Source organism: Hermetia illucens, chromosome 4 (assembly GCF_905115235.1).
Source record: "Hermetia illucens chromosome 4, iHerIll2.2.curated.20191125, whole genome shotgun sequence".
Classification (NCBI taxonomy): Eukaryota; Metazoa; Arthropoda; class Insecta; order Diptera; family Stratiomyidae; genus Hermetia; species Hermetia illucens.
In genome coordinates this window covers 98,490,357-98,507,525 of record NC_051852.1, presented here as the reverse complement: position 1 = coordinate 98,507,525, position 17,169 = coordinate 98,490,357, and the positions used below count along the sequence as shown (strand labels likewise).

The following is a 17,169-nucleotide window of genomic DNA, read 5'->3' as shown; positions in this document are numbered from 1 at the left end:
CCCTGAACCGCCTAATTCATTGCAAATTAGAAATCCCCAATCTTCTTAATTGAATAAAAACAACCTTTTGAATAATTTTATCTGTATAGTCGCGTAGGCCAAAAGAAATTGTACAATTAATTTTTATAATTTTCTTCTGCAGCCTTTCTGAATATGCTGATGAAAACATGATGGATGCGTACAACTTGGCAATATGTTTCGGTCCAACTTTAATGCCAGCACCCGAAGACAAGGATCAAGTTCAATATCAAAATCAAATCAATGAAATCATCAAAAATATGATACAATATCATGAAGAATTGTTCCCGAAAGATCTCGGTGGCATACAATATGAGAAATATATTTCCGACATTGACATGTAAGATTGAATACATTTTTCATGTTGAATTTACTACAGTTAATGTTTATTTATATTTAAGTGATGTGGGCGACTCGCCGACAGATCAAGTTACTGAAGACCCTGACTCTGAAGTTTACCCATCCGAAGACGGTAAGTGCATAGTTGTTTTGTTTATTGCAAAATTCCCTTTTTGAATTGTATATTCTAATACAGAATGCGACTGTGAATATTGTTCTCATTCAACTGAAAAATTCTACAGCATTCCTAATTCGGAAGAATCACTTATTGATTTATAAAATGCATACATTCTAGTTTTTTATTTATTTATTTTGATTGTTATTGTTTTTGTTAGTTATTTTAGTTTGTTGAATTTTGTTTTGTTGCAAATTGAATTATTTTTATTTGATATACGAAAAATGTAATATTGAGATTAGTATCTTTGATTAATTTAGTTGGTGACGGCAGGAAAGTAAGGATAAATGATATTATATTGACGCAATAAATTGCAGTTTATTCAAATTATATTTTTCTTTTTTTACTAACACTGAATTGAAAATCGTGTAGTTTGGTTTCATACTAATGATTTGTTGATTGGAATGCTACTAATTCACAAGTTCTGTCCATGCCAAATTCGCAACCATTTTGTAAAAAAAACAAGTGCTTAGAATATGGATGGCTTCAAGAAAATATTTCGACGTGTCGTCTTTCAAATGAATATTTTGTTACTCCTTATGTTCGTCTCTTCAGACGGTAATCTTGTTCTACATTTAATAGGAATGGCTATTCTGTTAGCTTTTATAATCGAAGTAAGTTTCATTTCTGCAAGATTACATTTCTAATGTTACCCTAACCAATTATGTTTATGGCATTGGCGTTTCACAGCATCAAATTTGAATAGCGAATGTCTGAAGGCCTGCCGAATTTGCGTGGCGATAATATTTTTATTTTTTTAGTTATTTAAAACTATTGTGGAGCGATGGAGCAGACAGTTATTCCGATGAAGTGCAATGAAAAGCAAGCAAGAATGTTTATTATTTTTTATGTTTTTTTAATTTGAGATTTATTTTTTCTATTTTTCTTGATATTTTCTAGTAATTTTCGTTCAAAAGTTATATTTCAAAAGGTAAATTAGACATATTGAAGAGGTATTTGCCCATAGTCATGATCTTGCTGCCACTTAGATGAGACTGAAGCTTTAAAACTAAAATTTATGAAGCCTTGATGAACACTGCGAACATTAACTAAAATCATAATAATAATCGTTGGCGCAACAATCCATATTGGATCAGGGCCTTGAAGTGTGTTAGAGCACTTCATTCAAGACCATAACGGTACACTACAGTAGACTGTAGGACTCAGGTACTCATTCACAGCTGAGTCGGCTAGTATCCGACGTCAAATCACGATACAAATCCCTCTGCCACCAGCGAGATGTGAACCGCGACCTTCCGTACGACAACCTTTTGCTCTAACCACTCAGCTATCCGGACACTAGCTAAAATCATGGCGTTGGAATATTTTCTGGGTTCAGATAGCAAACTTTCAAATTTATTCATTATTAGTTTTTCATCTACTTGAAAACTGCGGAAGTTATTGTTACGAAATTTGGTAGAAGCAAAAGTACCAAGGTATGAGTCTGCGTTGAGTTTGAAAAAAAGTAGAGGGAGGGGGAGTCTAGCATTGAAAAAAATAGCAGATTTTCCGAAATTACCGTTGACATTAGTTGGAAAGGGGAGGAGTGATCGGTCAACAAATTTAATATATAATAATAATACGAGTATATAGTAATGATTCCTTGCATGCACTTATAGTTTATTTGGTTGTAAGTTACACTTTCAAATCTACGATTAACTGTACGCATAGGTGACCAATCTGAACTACACATCTGATAATAACAGGCATTCCACTTACTCAAATGAGAGTCAGCATACTTCTAAGAAGAACGCCTGATTACCTGGATTTGAATTTCTGATGTAATATCATTGAAAATTCGGTTTAATGACTATTGTTTGATCGTTCGCATTGTTTTGGTAGGAACAATGCATTGTTTAGATTGGGGGACATCTCTACATATAAGTTGTGCAATTCCTTTTGTGTTGGCGTCTCTATTAATCGTGAAGCTTTCTTGTATTTTCATCAAATATTTGAGGATACAAGTAGACGTTTGCTGGAGATTATTGACTTCTCTACGCCTTAAATTCTATTTTAATTCGTTACATTTCGAGCTATTTATACCTTTGCGTCCCGGAGCAATCAAATTAGGCATTACTTTAGAGTCCTACTCTGAAATAAGTGGCACTGTTTTCTGATCAATTTCGTTATATCTCTAGTTTCCTGTAGGAGCCCAACATAAAACAATAGATTATAAATAGTTAGTGTAGTAATGTTCTAATTTTTTGAAAATCTGAGGAGTTATTATCACTTTTAGAGTCTTCTTTTTCTTCAGCCTTTGTTCCGCTCACAAGCGGGGTCGGCTCGTCGTGATCGGTTCCGCCATTTGTATAAAATTGCCCAAATCTTTAACGTGCAAGATCAAATTAATTTGAAGGATCTGGAAACATTTTATGAACTAAACGAATTAGATGGAATCTGGACGTTGTGCGTGTCACAATGGAATTAGATTTTAGATTATTAGATTTTACTCTACTTGAAGGAAACGGAAGTTTTCTAGACATAAACAGATTCGCAGGGCTGACCATTCTATTAGTTTCATGTGGAGATTCTAGGTCTAAAATATCTCTTTACAAAAAGACAATACATTGTTATATAATTAAGATACACTCTTAGAATTAATGCTTTGAACATTAATAATGACGACCGGCAGGCTTTGCAGCTGGCTGTAGATTCTCACGAGTCCATTTCCTACGCCGGCCTCGTGGATGGCATCATGCTACCGGCAAGTAGGTGAGCTGCTCAAGCGGGTGTATTGCAAGTTGCTCAATCGTGGTGAGTTGTGCTGCGCTTTGGTCTGCACTGCGGCGCCTCCACAATACAGTCGAACCTCTTTAAGACGAATTATTCTTTACCTCGAATTTTTCGGTTTTTGGTTGGCGTTCCCGTCAATTCTCTAATTCCTCTAAGTCAAAAAGCACTCTTAGTCGAAGTATTTTTTCTTAACTTTTGATGAAATATTCCATACATTACAATTCCTCTAAGTTGAAATGGGAGAGTCGATTTCACGATGCAAACTACAAATCTTTCTATATTTATGTAGGTAGGTGTATGTTATATTCACAAATTAAAGTGAAGGCATAAACATTTCAATGAAAAAAAGGGATAATAATGGGTCCGGCACATTTTTCATCTCTTGCCGACTTTTGTGCATGATTTTCACGGGTGTTATCTCTATCGTTCTGGGTCTCTCGGTGTACGCAAATTGTGCATGAAATATCTGTTTAAGGTCCATTTTAGTGCTAAAAGGAATGGCTAAAAATAAGGACGACTCTTAGCCAGTCTACTTCAAGAATTTCATATATTTTCCCCTTTAAATTACAAAAATTGTTAGAGGATGAACCTAAATACTTTCGGAGATTTCTTGCAAATGGTGTATCCGCATATAGAGTGGAATCCCGATAATTCGTACGTTGATTTCTCGTATTTGCAGTTGATTCATATAAATTTGGTCCAGAGAGTTAATTTTCTTATTTTGCAGTCCCGATAATTGGCAAATCCGATATTTCGTACCAAATCGTAATTCCCTTGACCAGAGGAAATATTGGGATTTAACTGTATAGCTATAACCAAAACACACAATTAACGGATTCAAATATCTCCTAAACAAAACTTATTTGCTACTTTACGATATCTGGTATCTGGACTCAGCTTAGCTTTTAATTTTGAAACAGTAACACTAGGAAAAATTATGCTAAAGATTGAATTTTCATTTCCGTCCCCAGAGGGGATGAACTCGTCGCGGTCACTCTCCCTTAAAAAATATGCCCCATTTGAGTCGCCATAACTTTTGAAATGGGTTGACCGCCATGTTGTTTCCACGGAATTTGAGAGGGGCAACCTCTTACTTCTCCCTTCATACTCTCTTTAGGGTTCTAAATTAAATCCTAACGTTTTGACATGCAATTAGCCTTTGAGGAGCCATGGCGTTTTACGGAGGGTTGACCGTCACACCCTTTTCATGGGATCAGAAAAAGTAAACTTTTCTCTTTCTTCTACATATCCTAGCCATCCTGTCCACCTCACCGGGTAGGGTTGAATATTCAAACTTGACTATGATGATATCAAAAAACCCCTTTGAGGGGCCATAACTTTTAGGAAGGGAATGATCGCCATCAGTTTTCATCGGGTTTCAGCAGAAAGTATTCCCCCCCCCCCCTTTCTCTCTACATAAATTTTTCACCCCCTCTGAGGATGTGGTTGAAAATTTAACCTTTACAGAAATTATAATTCAGCCGTCAACTGAAAAATATTGTGTAACGAAGCGCAACACGCATTGCCCAAACGTTTCCATTGCGCGTAAGATCTCAAACATGTTTGAAAAGTCGTCAAACATGTCCATACATGGGCAAATTACATACATATTACAAATACAAATTATGTACAATTTGTTTGACAAACCTTTAAGTCGAAATCTCTATAACTCGAATTTTTCCTGGAAAGTGAGAATTCGGCTTAGAGAGATTTTATTGTATATCAAATTAAAATTGCGTATCGTTATTGTCACGTTTAACTGGGTTGCCTCGAGGTAACAAGATGATTCTGCAATATATTTATTTTCTTAGACCGGTTTTACCTACCAACCCAACATGCTTCATAGTAAAATCGAAGAGTTTTGGGGGCAGTATATTTTAGTTTAGTTAGTTTAAGTTCAGACTCTGTTGATACACTTTTTGTAGGGGATTTTCGTTCTTAATTCGAACCGCTTAATTCCATTTTAATGAATCAGGTCAATTCAATTCAATTCGATTGTGACCTGTGTTTGTTCGTAGAGTTCACGATGGTCGGTTAGGCGTCCACATTGTAGTTTTATTATAGTATTTTTCAAAATCTAATTTTAGTGTGAATATCTGGTGTATCGTTGATTTGGCTCGTTGTAATCCTCTCTGGTATTTGCCAATGATGTCTCTGATAAAAAATATCATTCTACTATATTTAAGTTAGGTATCTTTAGAAATTTAAACATATCGGTCGGTTACTTCTTTTTGTTGAAAAATGTCCCAACATCAATACATGGTATTCTAGTCTAGACGATCGAATTTCAGGTGTATTTGCAGGCGTAATAAAAAAAGCTCTAAATATTTTTATTGTACTATTTGTTTTTTTATCAGTTTTTTGTTCATCTTTAAATTTTGGCGCAGCCTCTCTTAATGCGATGCCAACATACCGAAAATTTTAAACGCGTTTTTCTCGAAACTCCATTTTCAAGTTGGCCAAACAAATCTTCAAAAATTGACTTGAAAGTTTAACTGTATGTATATTATTACATTTTGCATGGAAATACATAGGATTTTTGCTATACATTTCATAGTTTTCCAGGCTACGATGCGGTCCCCACGCATTGACTAAATGCCACTTGAGATTTTGGATAATGACACGTAAAGAATTGAAGTTTTCAAAAGGACCCCTCCACGTTCCCGCGCCCGACACACTTAAATGGGGCAACAGTCTTTTTGGGAGGAGTTTCGCAATTAATTTGTTGACTTCATATTTTTGGGATAGCTCTTCCCTCTTGGTCTACTTCGATCAATTGTGATGGTCAAGCAAAACTAAGATGGCCACTCCATCAGGTTTTTGTATTCTTACAACCATAAGATAACGAATATTCGAATTCCGCACATAGCATCGCGATCGGCATCATTCGACACAATTGCTAACATTTTACAGTGTTCTATACTGAAGCAATTGTCATATTTGTAGTATTTTCATGTGCAACTTGTTTGCGTTTTTGCATCTAATATCTGAAACCTTATTGCGAAAAATATTAGACTTATTTATTCGGACTTTTTTATTCGGTAGGATGAATTCTTTACCATTTTTAAGGTTTTATGTAAAACAAAACCTTATTAAAATCGATTCAATGTCTGTCTGTCTGTCACACGCATTTTTCTCCAAAACGGCTAAACCGATCTGAACGAAATTTGGTGGACAGATGGGAACTATGAAATCCCATGCATACAGTGAGTGGCATAAATTTAGCTGGAGTTTAAAGGGGGGCTCCCCATACATGCAAAGGGGGGATTCAAAAATTTTGTTTACCGGATATAGTTGTGTAGGGTATCATCGATTTGTACTTTCCGAAACTGATATTAGTTTTGGCATAAATTGCAAAGTGCGTGAGTAATGAGTCAAAATGTATGCACTTGAAGTGAGACAGGACTCATTTTCGGAAACTACCCAACCTAAAAATCCGAAAAAAATCGAGGTGGTGCGCCTAGATGAAATCTAGGCCTCAAAATATGTCCCATTCCGATATCTGCTCAAATAAACTTACTAATAGTATATTACTACTTTTTAGAAATTTACTGAAAAATCGCCCTTAAATTCATCCTAGGACTTCGGAATTTTGTACCAGCATAGAGGACAATATTTTGTGTACACTTGCAAAATTTCGTAGAAATCTGGCAATTAACGACAAAGTTATAGCAGTTCAAACTTAGCAATTTCGCGCGAATTTACCGCTTCCAAAGCCATGCAAATCAGATGCTGACGTCATAATTACCCGGAATAATTGAAATTCGCGTGGAATATTAAAGTCGCATTTATGAAGAATCTACTTATCTGCAGCACTTTTTAAGATTTTGTGTTAAACACTTATGTGAAATCTAATCTTCGAGAGATATTCTATTCCGGTATCTTCTCAAAAAATTTACTAATAGTATATTATCAACTTTTAGAAATTGACTAAAAAACTCCCCTTAAGTTCATCCTAAGTGTACTAAATTTTGCACCGACATAGAGCACAGCCTCGTGCATACACATGCCAAGTCATGAAAATCCAACTATTATTGGGAAAGTTATAGAAGTTCAAACTTATCAATTTCGTGCTAATTAACAGCATCCTAAGCCATACAAATAAGATGTTGATGTCATAATTAACGAGAATAATTGAAATTCGAGTGAAATATTAAAATTCCATTCAAGAAGAATCTAATTCTCCCTAGCCCTTTTTTATATTTGATGTTGGTTAAATTGTTGGCATTTGCTAATAATATTAAACTCAGAGTATGAAGGGTATGAGGTTGACTATTTCAATACAGGGTTTTCCATCAAATGATTTATTTAAATTACTTTCTAAAAAATAGATGCTAATAGAATTTTTAACTATGTGACACGGAACTGTCAGGCTCACCGCTCCTCACATTTTCTCCTTTTTCTTCAGCCTTCAGTTCACAAGCGGGGTTGGCTCGTCGTGATCGGTTTCGTCATTTTACTTTATCAAATGCCTGATCAGGATGTAATCGCGAGACCTTCAAATCCCCATCCAGTGTATCATGCGACTATTGTTTTGGCCAGCCTTTTGGTTGGTTACCATTGACTTCGATGTTCTGACCAATACTGGTTGTTGAATTCTCGTTAGCGTGAATTACGTGACCAAACCATAGAAAACGCCTCTCTTGCAGTTTTTCCACGATCGGTGCAAACCCATATCGATCGCGGATATTCTCATTTCAGACGTAACCAAAACGTGTCACGCCACCAGTGCAATGCAACATCTTCGTCCCCATTACCGCAAGACGCCGTTCATTGTCCTTTATAGTCAACACTCAAACTATAGAGGGCGACAGATGGGCGACATTACAGTAAATTTTAGATTTGGGACGTGCGCTGATACGTCGATCACAAAGAACACTAGTTGCGGAATGTCACTTCATCCAGGTGGCGTTAATGCTTGAAACATTTCATGACGCAGTTCTCTATTGGCTGGTAGCATTGACTCGAGATATTTAAATCGCTCAGTTCTTTCAATAGCAGCAATCTGTCCCTCCAGAAATTTAAATCGCTGAGTTCTGGAAATCGTGGTAACCTGCCCAGAACTGAGCGATTTAAATATATCGGGTCAATGCTATAAGCCAATGGAGAACTACGTTATGCTCCTCACATAGGGAAACACAAAACCTTTTATACCTGAAGCTTCAAGCTTCCGGTTTCCCGACTTGTTCGTTATTATTTATTATATGATATTATTTTAAATTGTCCAATCCCAAATTTGTAGACAATCTGCACTCCTCCTAAATAGCGAACAAATTAAAACTGGGCTTGTTGCCTATTTCGAAGTAGTTCGGAATTTTAAAACATTAGTTTGAGGGACATGTTGCTAAATACCTATAAGAAAAACAAGGCAAAGTATGTAAATTTTATCCCATTTTAATATAATAACTTTTTATATAATAAAATATGAAGCTTTTTCTGGAAGAAGGATGTTAGTTTGCGTTTGCTATTCGGCCTTCTGTAAAGTTTGCTATAGCGTCACTGGCAGCACTTTTTTAAGTTTCTAATCATGCACAGGTGCGGATTCTAAAATGATATTTTCATGAGACGAAATACATGATCACTTTTTTGTCTATCCCACTTAATATTTGTCCGTTCACTATCGCTCACAACATAACAATTCTCTTCCACTTTTTGAAGAAAGATTCAAAGACATTTTTTGAATCACTTAAAGGCACGATTGCACTGATATAGTATAGTATAAATAAAGTAACAAAATGAGATTTGCCTGCAGAGAAATAGAAAAGGATGGGAACCATATGTTTCGACAAATTTAAATTATACTTGAAGCCCTGAAAATGATGTTCGCTATTTAAGCGACTTATTGTTCGCTGTTAAGAGTACCTAATGTGAAAAAAGAGTGCAGTATGCAATACTATATGTTGCCCTCGGCGCGTTTGCATTGACTGAATTCATGCCCCAAAACATAAATAAATTTCAATTTCCTTTTAAGTCATTAAGGTTCTTATTATTATCCGAATAAATCCATTTGACACTTTCTTCAGAGGAATAAGTCTTTAGATTACGGAAATTTCGAGACTTATTCCGCTGGAGAACGCAGCAAATTGATGTCGAAATTTGATTACTTTTTGGGGCATGTTTAGGACTGTCTGTTCGCGAGTCTACTGTATACGGAAAAGTTTCTAAGTTCACTATTTGTGCGCCACTTAATTTTAGGGCCACTCATCTGTCATCCTGGGGTAGGAAGTTCCATTGCATAGCATGATCCGCAATGGGTTATCGCTCTTTTTCAATTTTCAATTTCAATCCGTCGACGGATATCTGCCCGCACATCGAAGAAGTTCTTCATTTTCTATTATCCCAGGTCAGAGTACCCCGATAAAAACTTTAAGTAACAGTGGCAAACACAGACAGGATATTTGCGCGGTACAGCGGCAACTTGATACTCGTGTTAATATAGTTGTATATCCAGATTTCGGACAGAACACTAAAGGCGGAATTGGTAGTGCTAGTGCGTCGTTTGACATCAAATTTGATGCCACCTTTGGCAGAAATAATGCTTTTTAAATAAACCAACTTTTCAACGCCCTCGATACTTTGCTAATTAATGCAAATAGAAAAAAACATTGGTTTTCTTGGTATTTATTTTCAGTCCTACTCTGCGTACTTCTTATTGAAAATCTGCCTACCTGCTTTTGAAAATCCAGCGAACAAGCAGATGTCATCTGCGTAGTCGACATATTCGAATCGCTTCTTATATGACAAACCGCAAAACCTTTCATATCTGAACCACTCAATTACTGGTTTTCTACTTGTTTTCCTTTTTGGCGTGACAACACTTTGAAGCTAATAGAGATATGTCATCATAAAAATATTTCCTGATATATTCTCAATAAATGTATAGGGAAAGATTCTTGCTCAGTGTCCGTGTGAATCATATTGGTGTCTCGTGTTTTATGGTGCGGAGTTTCAGAGTTTTCTATTCACCAGCATTCGAAAAAGTGTTATGTGTCAGCGTTAGAGATTAATTACAGTCTTTCACTCATCACCACAAATCTAATAAGTAATTAGTCCGATAACAGACCTATCTAGAAGGATTACAAACTTTCCTATCCATGATAAAAAGTAAAGATGAAAATTGTGTCGAAGTATAGATCATCTGAAATGTTGTCAATATCTTTATCCCGTATTCAGTATCAATCAATATGATCAATGATCAATATTACAACACATTTAAGTATTGCATAATAAATAATAAGTGTTACGCCTAAACGAAACACCTTCAACATCTCGTTTAACGTTAAAGTTTCTTATGTATCCTGGATTCCTGGTTCTTGGTGACCCTTTTAATTTCCATTTTTCGGTGTTGCCCTTCAAGCGTCTGTAGCTATTTGAGATTTTTCGTTTGGTTGTTTACTGAGTTTCCTCTTCCGGACTTCTAGTGATGATCAAGGTGTTTCTGTCCGAACATAGTTATTTAGTTTGGTGATCTTAAAGTTGACTTGGATACTAGGATATTAACTTTGATCCTATAGCTTCTAGATAGTTTTTACCTTCATTGTACCCTTCTTTTATTAAAGTCTGTTCCCATCGAATTTTGGGGCAATAGCTTCTATCTTGGTTGCTGCAGATTAAAACTGGCTTGAGACCGTAAATTCTTTGAAAATTCCTAGTTTTAGATATTTTTCGCTTCAATTTCCCTTTTTACTTCAAGATATGCGATATTTTTGTTTTTCTATAAATCTCAAGAATGGTTAGCAAATTCAAAGTTTATTTCATTACCTCCCATTCCCATGTAATACCCCGACACAATTAAGGAAGATCCGAAACAAAAATTAAATCACACATTTGTCATTGTTCATTAATTCCACATATTGCAGACGACGTTTTATCTGACTTATTTATTTAAAAACCCGGATTGAATGGATTCTTTAAAAGTACAACTGAAAAATAACCTAAAAATGACGTACGTATCTATCAATACCAAAAAATATATATCTGTAACGCTTAACATGCAAATTGTGTTCGTTATGTACTGCAAGCTCACTCATTGTTAAAAGTAATTTGAAGGTATACCAATCTCTGCATTGCTATCCTCTTTTTGGTGTACTCAATGTTGATAAATGTCTGACGTAACCTGTTGCTACTCAACTTTGCTATGAACATCAGGAAAATGTGTTTGTCCTTATCCCATCTACGTAAATTGAACTCAATGGACCCTATGTAACTAACTATTTATTTCTACAAAATTGCACCTTGGTTTAAGTAATATTATATAAGTAATATAGTAGACAAAATGATACATGAATCTGCACCAAAACATATGCTTAGAACTACAATTTATGTTATTTACTCCCTTCGAGTCAGTTCAGGTTAACGCACTTTGAATAATTGACTCAATGCTTTTTTGCTGCTTAACTATAAATAATTTGCATTTTTTTAATAATTAATTTTGATTAATCACGTTATACACATTCAAATACATACGGTGATAGATAAAATTTACACAACACAAGTCAGAGTGCGATAACTGCCTGTCTACACTTCCTTACAGTAATATTGGACATGAATATTCTGGCAATATCAAAGTTACACATATGTTACACAATAGCTCACCTCTCAAAGTATAAGGCGTTGTAGACATTTTATATAAATTTAAGCCGTTTTTTCTGCTTTTATAGAATCTGATACTGTGGAAGCAACAGCACAATTTGATTTTAATGCTAGATCTGACCGCGAATTATCTTTAAGAAAGGGAGATACTGTTGTATTGAGAAAACAGGTAATTTTTTGATCATCGGAGTGCTCATGAATTCTGTAAATTTATGCATTCTATTCTTTTTTTACTAGGTGTCTACGGATTGGTGGCAAGGAACTGTAAATGGTAAAGATGGATTGGTACCGGACAAATACATTTCATTGAAAATCAAGTGAGTTAAAATAATGTCGGTAATCGTACGCATAGTAGTTAGTAGTTGACAGTTTGGAAAATGAATTTAGTTCCTATAGCTCTATTTTACACAATTAGCCTATCAAGACCATTAAAAAATATTGAATGTTTTGCAGGGATGAAGATCGTGACAAAACCAGTGAACATCTCAAATCATCCAGTTCCGAGGAATCAGTTCGAAAACGGCGACCAAGCGGTAATATGTCTATAAATAGTCAACTTTCAATATTCGGTCAGCAACATCAACAACTATCAGTCGTAGAAGATCAAGCACTAAAACATCAACAACATATTGCACAACAATTACAACAAGCACAACATCAACAGCACCAACAACCTGTTCATATGACAGTTTCGACAGAAAGCCAATTACAACAGCAGCAACACATCCATCAGCTGCTTAACGAGAAAATCGATTCAATAGCGAGTAATAATAAAATTATCGGCGGAGGCGGTAGTGGTTGTGGAAACAATGACGATTGTGATTTCCACTATGACACAGTCGATAATGTTAAGGATAAATACAATTACCACGATCAGCCACATTCATTTGAAAATTCTATGGATTTCCTTGAGGATATGAATCATTTCCAGTACGAGGTACTTGAAACAACTGTTTGAAATGTAAAAGATTTCAGATTGTGAACGTTCGTTTTCCTATCTGTTTTTATTTTATGCGTTTATTTTTTTTTTATTTCAATTGCAATTCTTCAAATCGATCCGCAAGTTTTGATTTTTGAACGGCGGATGTGTATGAAACCATCTATTAGGAATTACAAAGCGATCAGGTTATTGTTTTATGATAATCATTTTAAGCCTTACAAATTAGAATCTCAACGAATTACAAATTAATTACCACTAGCAGGGGTTACTCTTCACATTTTTCCAATGCAGTATTTTCATCCAATATCTTAATTCTTATTCAGCATTATTATGGTTATTTTCCTGGAAATAGTACAAATGGAACTTTCCAGATAGTTTTCTGTTACCCTTTTATCAGAACATGCAAGTTTGAATGGAATTTTGTATGCTTTCGATTTTTGTGGTTATTTTTCATATAAAGGATACAGATCGTAACGATCTCCTCATTCCGTCAATAGTTTGATTGCTAGCTGCAGATCATCCTCCATCTAAACTTAAGTCCTCCTTTATACTGATACCTTTCAAAAATTACAGTAATTTTAATATCTAGGAAATTGAGCTGGTAGGAAAATTTGATTTTCGATCTAGATAATTAGTATGTGTATAGCGAAACAGCGTTGTGTAAATAACAGTGAAAATATGAAAATATAAATCCCCATCCCTACTGTAATCGATAAGTTAGCTCGTCGCATTAATAAGAATTTTAAATACACAGTTGGTGATAAATCACAGATGTATTGAAACATATGACTGCAAACCTATTATACTTTTTTCCCGATGTGCATTCGGTTGAAGCTACAATCCCAATTAAAGTCAATCCCGAAAGAAAGCGGCCAGAATTTCTTGTGACTATACTTAATATATTTTTGCGACACTACTTACGCTAGCTTTGGTTGGTGGTCTTTCAAGTTTTTACAAAAAGTGCAAAAAAAAAACGAATAATTTCGAAAGAGAGTATTTTATTGCTTTTAGAAATATTCGTCTTTATATTTTTGTATACGCTCAAACCAATTCTGGAAACATTATCTCCACTCTGAAATTGATTTTTAAGAAAAATGGGTTTAATAGTGGTCAACAGCTTCTTGAGGTGATGAAAATCGCTATCCACACATCTTGCGCTTTTCAGTATGGAAGACGAAAAACTCATTAGTTGATAAGTCAGGACAAAAAAACATTAATTCGATGTTTTTCTTCTTCAAATATTCAGTTGTTCGATGATTATGTGGTAAGCTGGCGTTGTCGTGATGAGGCATGATTTGACATTTTTGTTGTTGTTTTTTCATTTTATCGAAGTCCTTTGATAAATAAATTGTTGTACTATATATCAATGGTTACGACCTGTCTAGTAGAACTGAAGAAACCAACGATCGTTTTCTCGAGAAGTGGAAGAATAGACCGCTGTTTGGTTTCAGGTTTATACGAGTATGTCCAAGTTTCGTCTAATGTAATGGTCGAATTTTTTCAACATTTTCTGATACCAATCAATACTTTTGGGGTACTTAAATTATGCGCTATTCATCCGGAACAGATCTTTCTTGTTATGTTGTTCATGCAAAATTGATTGTATTGCAGTCGGTGATATACCAATACATTTTGCTCAATTTTCACGACATTCATCAGTAATGACTCATGACCACGATGAAGTTATGTAAACCAATTGTAGACACTCTTTTTTTGATGGTGCTTCATTACCAAAAATTGCACGAAGCGGTTTTATGCGTCAAGTCCTTTTTAAAAATTATAAAAAAAGCCAAGCGAGAAAGATCGATCGTATTAATAGGTAACCTTGCTATGGCTGCAAAGGTCACACAATGTTTACATAAATGTGCTGCAAGTGGCGGGACAGTAGGGTTGTGTCCGTTTCGTGGATGACGAATCGCATTTGCATGGTGTAGCCAGCTCCAAATTCAGAATTATTTGGCCAAGGTCTATGACTGGTAACAGAGCAAACAGATTTCATCAGCGTAGCTCGAGGTGTTTGCCTAAATTTTGTATTAGTCCTGGTAATTATTCTGATCGCAAGAGTTGTATTGATGACTGCAATTCATTATCCTGGACTTTCACATCAAAATAGCGGTACCTCAATCTTGATGACTGCGGCAGCCCCTCCCTTTGAATTTAGAATCTGTTCTAGTTGCTCAGTTATGACTTTGTGATGAATCATGTCGGGGATGCTATTATGTGATTCAATATAATCAAACCTTAGGTTTCTTTATTTGCGTTCTGTACTTTTACAACGCACAAGCTAAAAAAAACCCGTTTGTATTATTCAAAATAGCCTCCTTTTGGCTCGACACAGTAACATGTGGAACAAGTGGTTTCAGTCGTTTGCAAAAATATTTATTTTCAATCATCTTCACGTTGTCATAATGCTTTCTTTTGATCAAATGCTTTTTGATGATTATAAACAAATCGCAGTGCATCATGCAGTCTCTAAATATAACTGTCTCAAAGTACCAAGAAAAAACAATATTTTACCCCTGAACAACACTAAGAATTCCTTCCTTTATTATTGTCTTCACTTTTGACTTTCACAAACAACTTTTTCTAGATTGGCATTTGATTTTTGAATTGTTTGTATTTTTCACCAATCACAATGTTTTACAAACAAGAAGGTTTCGTGCATTTTGAGTTCGCAGTATCTGATGAATTCCTCGTATTTTTTACAGACATTTTCAGATAAAAAGTATACTTATGGGGTCCATTTGAATTGAATATTTAGTCCACTAAATATGCATTCTTTAATTTCCACGATTCATACCGAATGACTTACGATTAAAATTTTATTCTCAAAAAAGCCCATACTACTAAGGTTTAATATCAGTTTCGCCTCGAATGGAGAGCTGGGCATTGGGGTATTGTTTGGGTAACAGAGCATGCTTAATCTATATCTTATCTATAATGAATTTCATCTGAAGTACAAAAAATTTTCCCAAACTATCGAACAAACAACAAACGGATTTAATTATTCTTGCCCATTTTTTTGTCATATTTTTTCCTACCACCTTTTTTTATTACACACGTACAAAAAGATATTTTTGTCTTGCTCTTCTCTAAATAATCTGCCGAAAGAAGCATGCGCATCTTATTTGACCAGTGATTGATTGGATGTTCTCGTGCTATAATGAACAACTTTCAAGTTATATTTTTCTTTTCGATTTTGACTTAGATTACATTCTGTTTTGCTCACGAACATAATATATTAATATATATTCTCTTTTTTATTTCTGATCTTTTTAGAAATAAACAGTGAAATTTAGATAGTAATGATTAGAGGTTATTTATTTTTAAGTGATTTCAAAATTGATTAGATATTATGATATTAGTATATACATATAAATGATTTAATGAAACATACGATTTTCGAAAAGAAAACAAGATTTTATATAATTTAGCATGTTGTTAAATTGATTATCTACTTACTTTGATTAAGCAACATTAATATTCAGAGTAGAGTGTATGATTATACGATTGAAGCAAAGTTATATGCAGCGATTTATCTAAATTTAGTAGATGACGGATACACGTTATTTGAGTGTTGCGACTATTATAAATAAAAGTATAGTTTTGTGTTAATGGTTGGTAATTATTACGGGAATGGGATAAATGTTTGATATTACCATATGAATGAAAAGTTATGTCGCTCGTTGATATACTTATAATAATGTTTCTATGGTTGTGGTTTGAGTTGAGCGATTACTTAAATTATGGTTTTGAACAGTACACTACCGCTTAAAATCTACATGAATAGTATTAAGTAGAATATTAATTCCAGCAGTTTATCTTGGGTCTATTACAATTGCTTGAAATGTATATGGCTTAGTATATAGACTTTAAATAGCTATGAATCCGACAATAAGTGGACATCGTATGTCTATTAAGTAATGCGAATAATTTACTGGCTGTAAGTCAGTTGTATTTCCTTCTGCTGGTTTAATATTTTTTTAGCCCTCAATGCTGATAGAAATATAGATTTGCGTGTTTCAGCGTTCAGTTGCTCACTGCAAACCCTTTGGTTATCTTTAATCTTAGCACAAGTAGGCTCAACACTAAATTTAATTTAAGGCTTAAGCGCCCGCTTGATGACGGAGCGGACCAATTTGTGAGCAATTGTCTCTCATTTTCGGCCGATGAACTTTGGGCAAAACATATATAATTTTTTCAAAAAAGCGAGCGAGCAGAAATGAGAGAAAGTTGCTCCCTAATTGGTCCAGTTCACCGTTAAGTGGATGTAAAATAATTAAGATAATGGACGGAAAATTGAAGACCAAAGTGGCATTAAGAAACTTAGCTTTCTACAACTCCGTCCGTGATATATTATCCCAAGTCTTTC

At 34.8% G+C, this 17,169-nt stretch overlaps 1 protein-coding gene across 1 annotated transcript in view; it reads left to right on the top strand.

Moving 5' to 3' along the window:
* The window catches only part of LOC119655568 (SLIT-ROBO Rho GTPase-activating protein 1-like), a 134,661-nt gene that overhangs the window by 102,044 nt on the left and 15,448 nt on the right, over positions 1-17,169 (top strand). Inside the window, 5 exon segments of the mRNA XM_038061499.1 lie at positions 143-358; positions 420-490; positions 11,926-12,026; positions 12,095-12,174; positions 12,311-12,794. Coding sequence (XP_037917427.1) covers positions 143-358; positions 420-490; positions 11,926-12,026; positions 12,095-12,174; positions 12,311-12,794 — 952 coding nt within the window.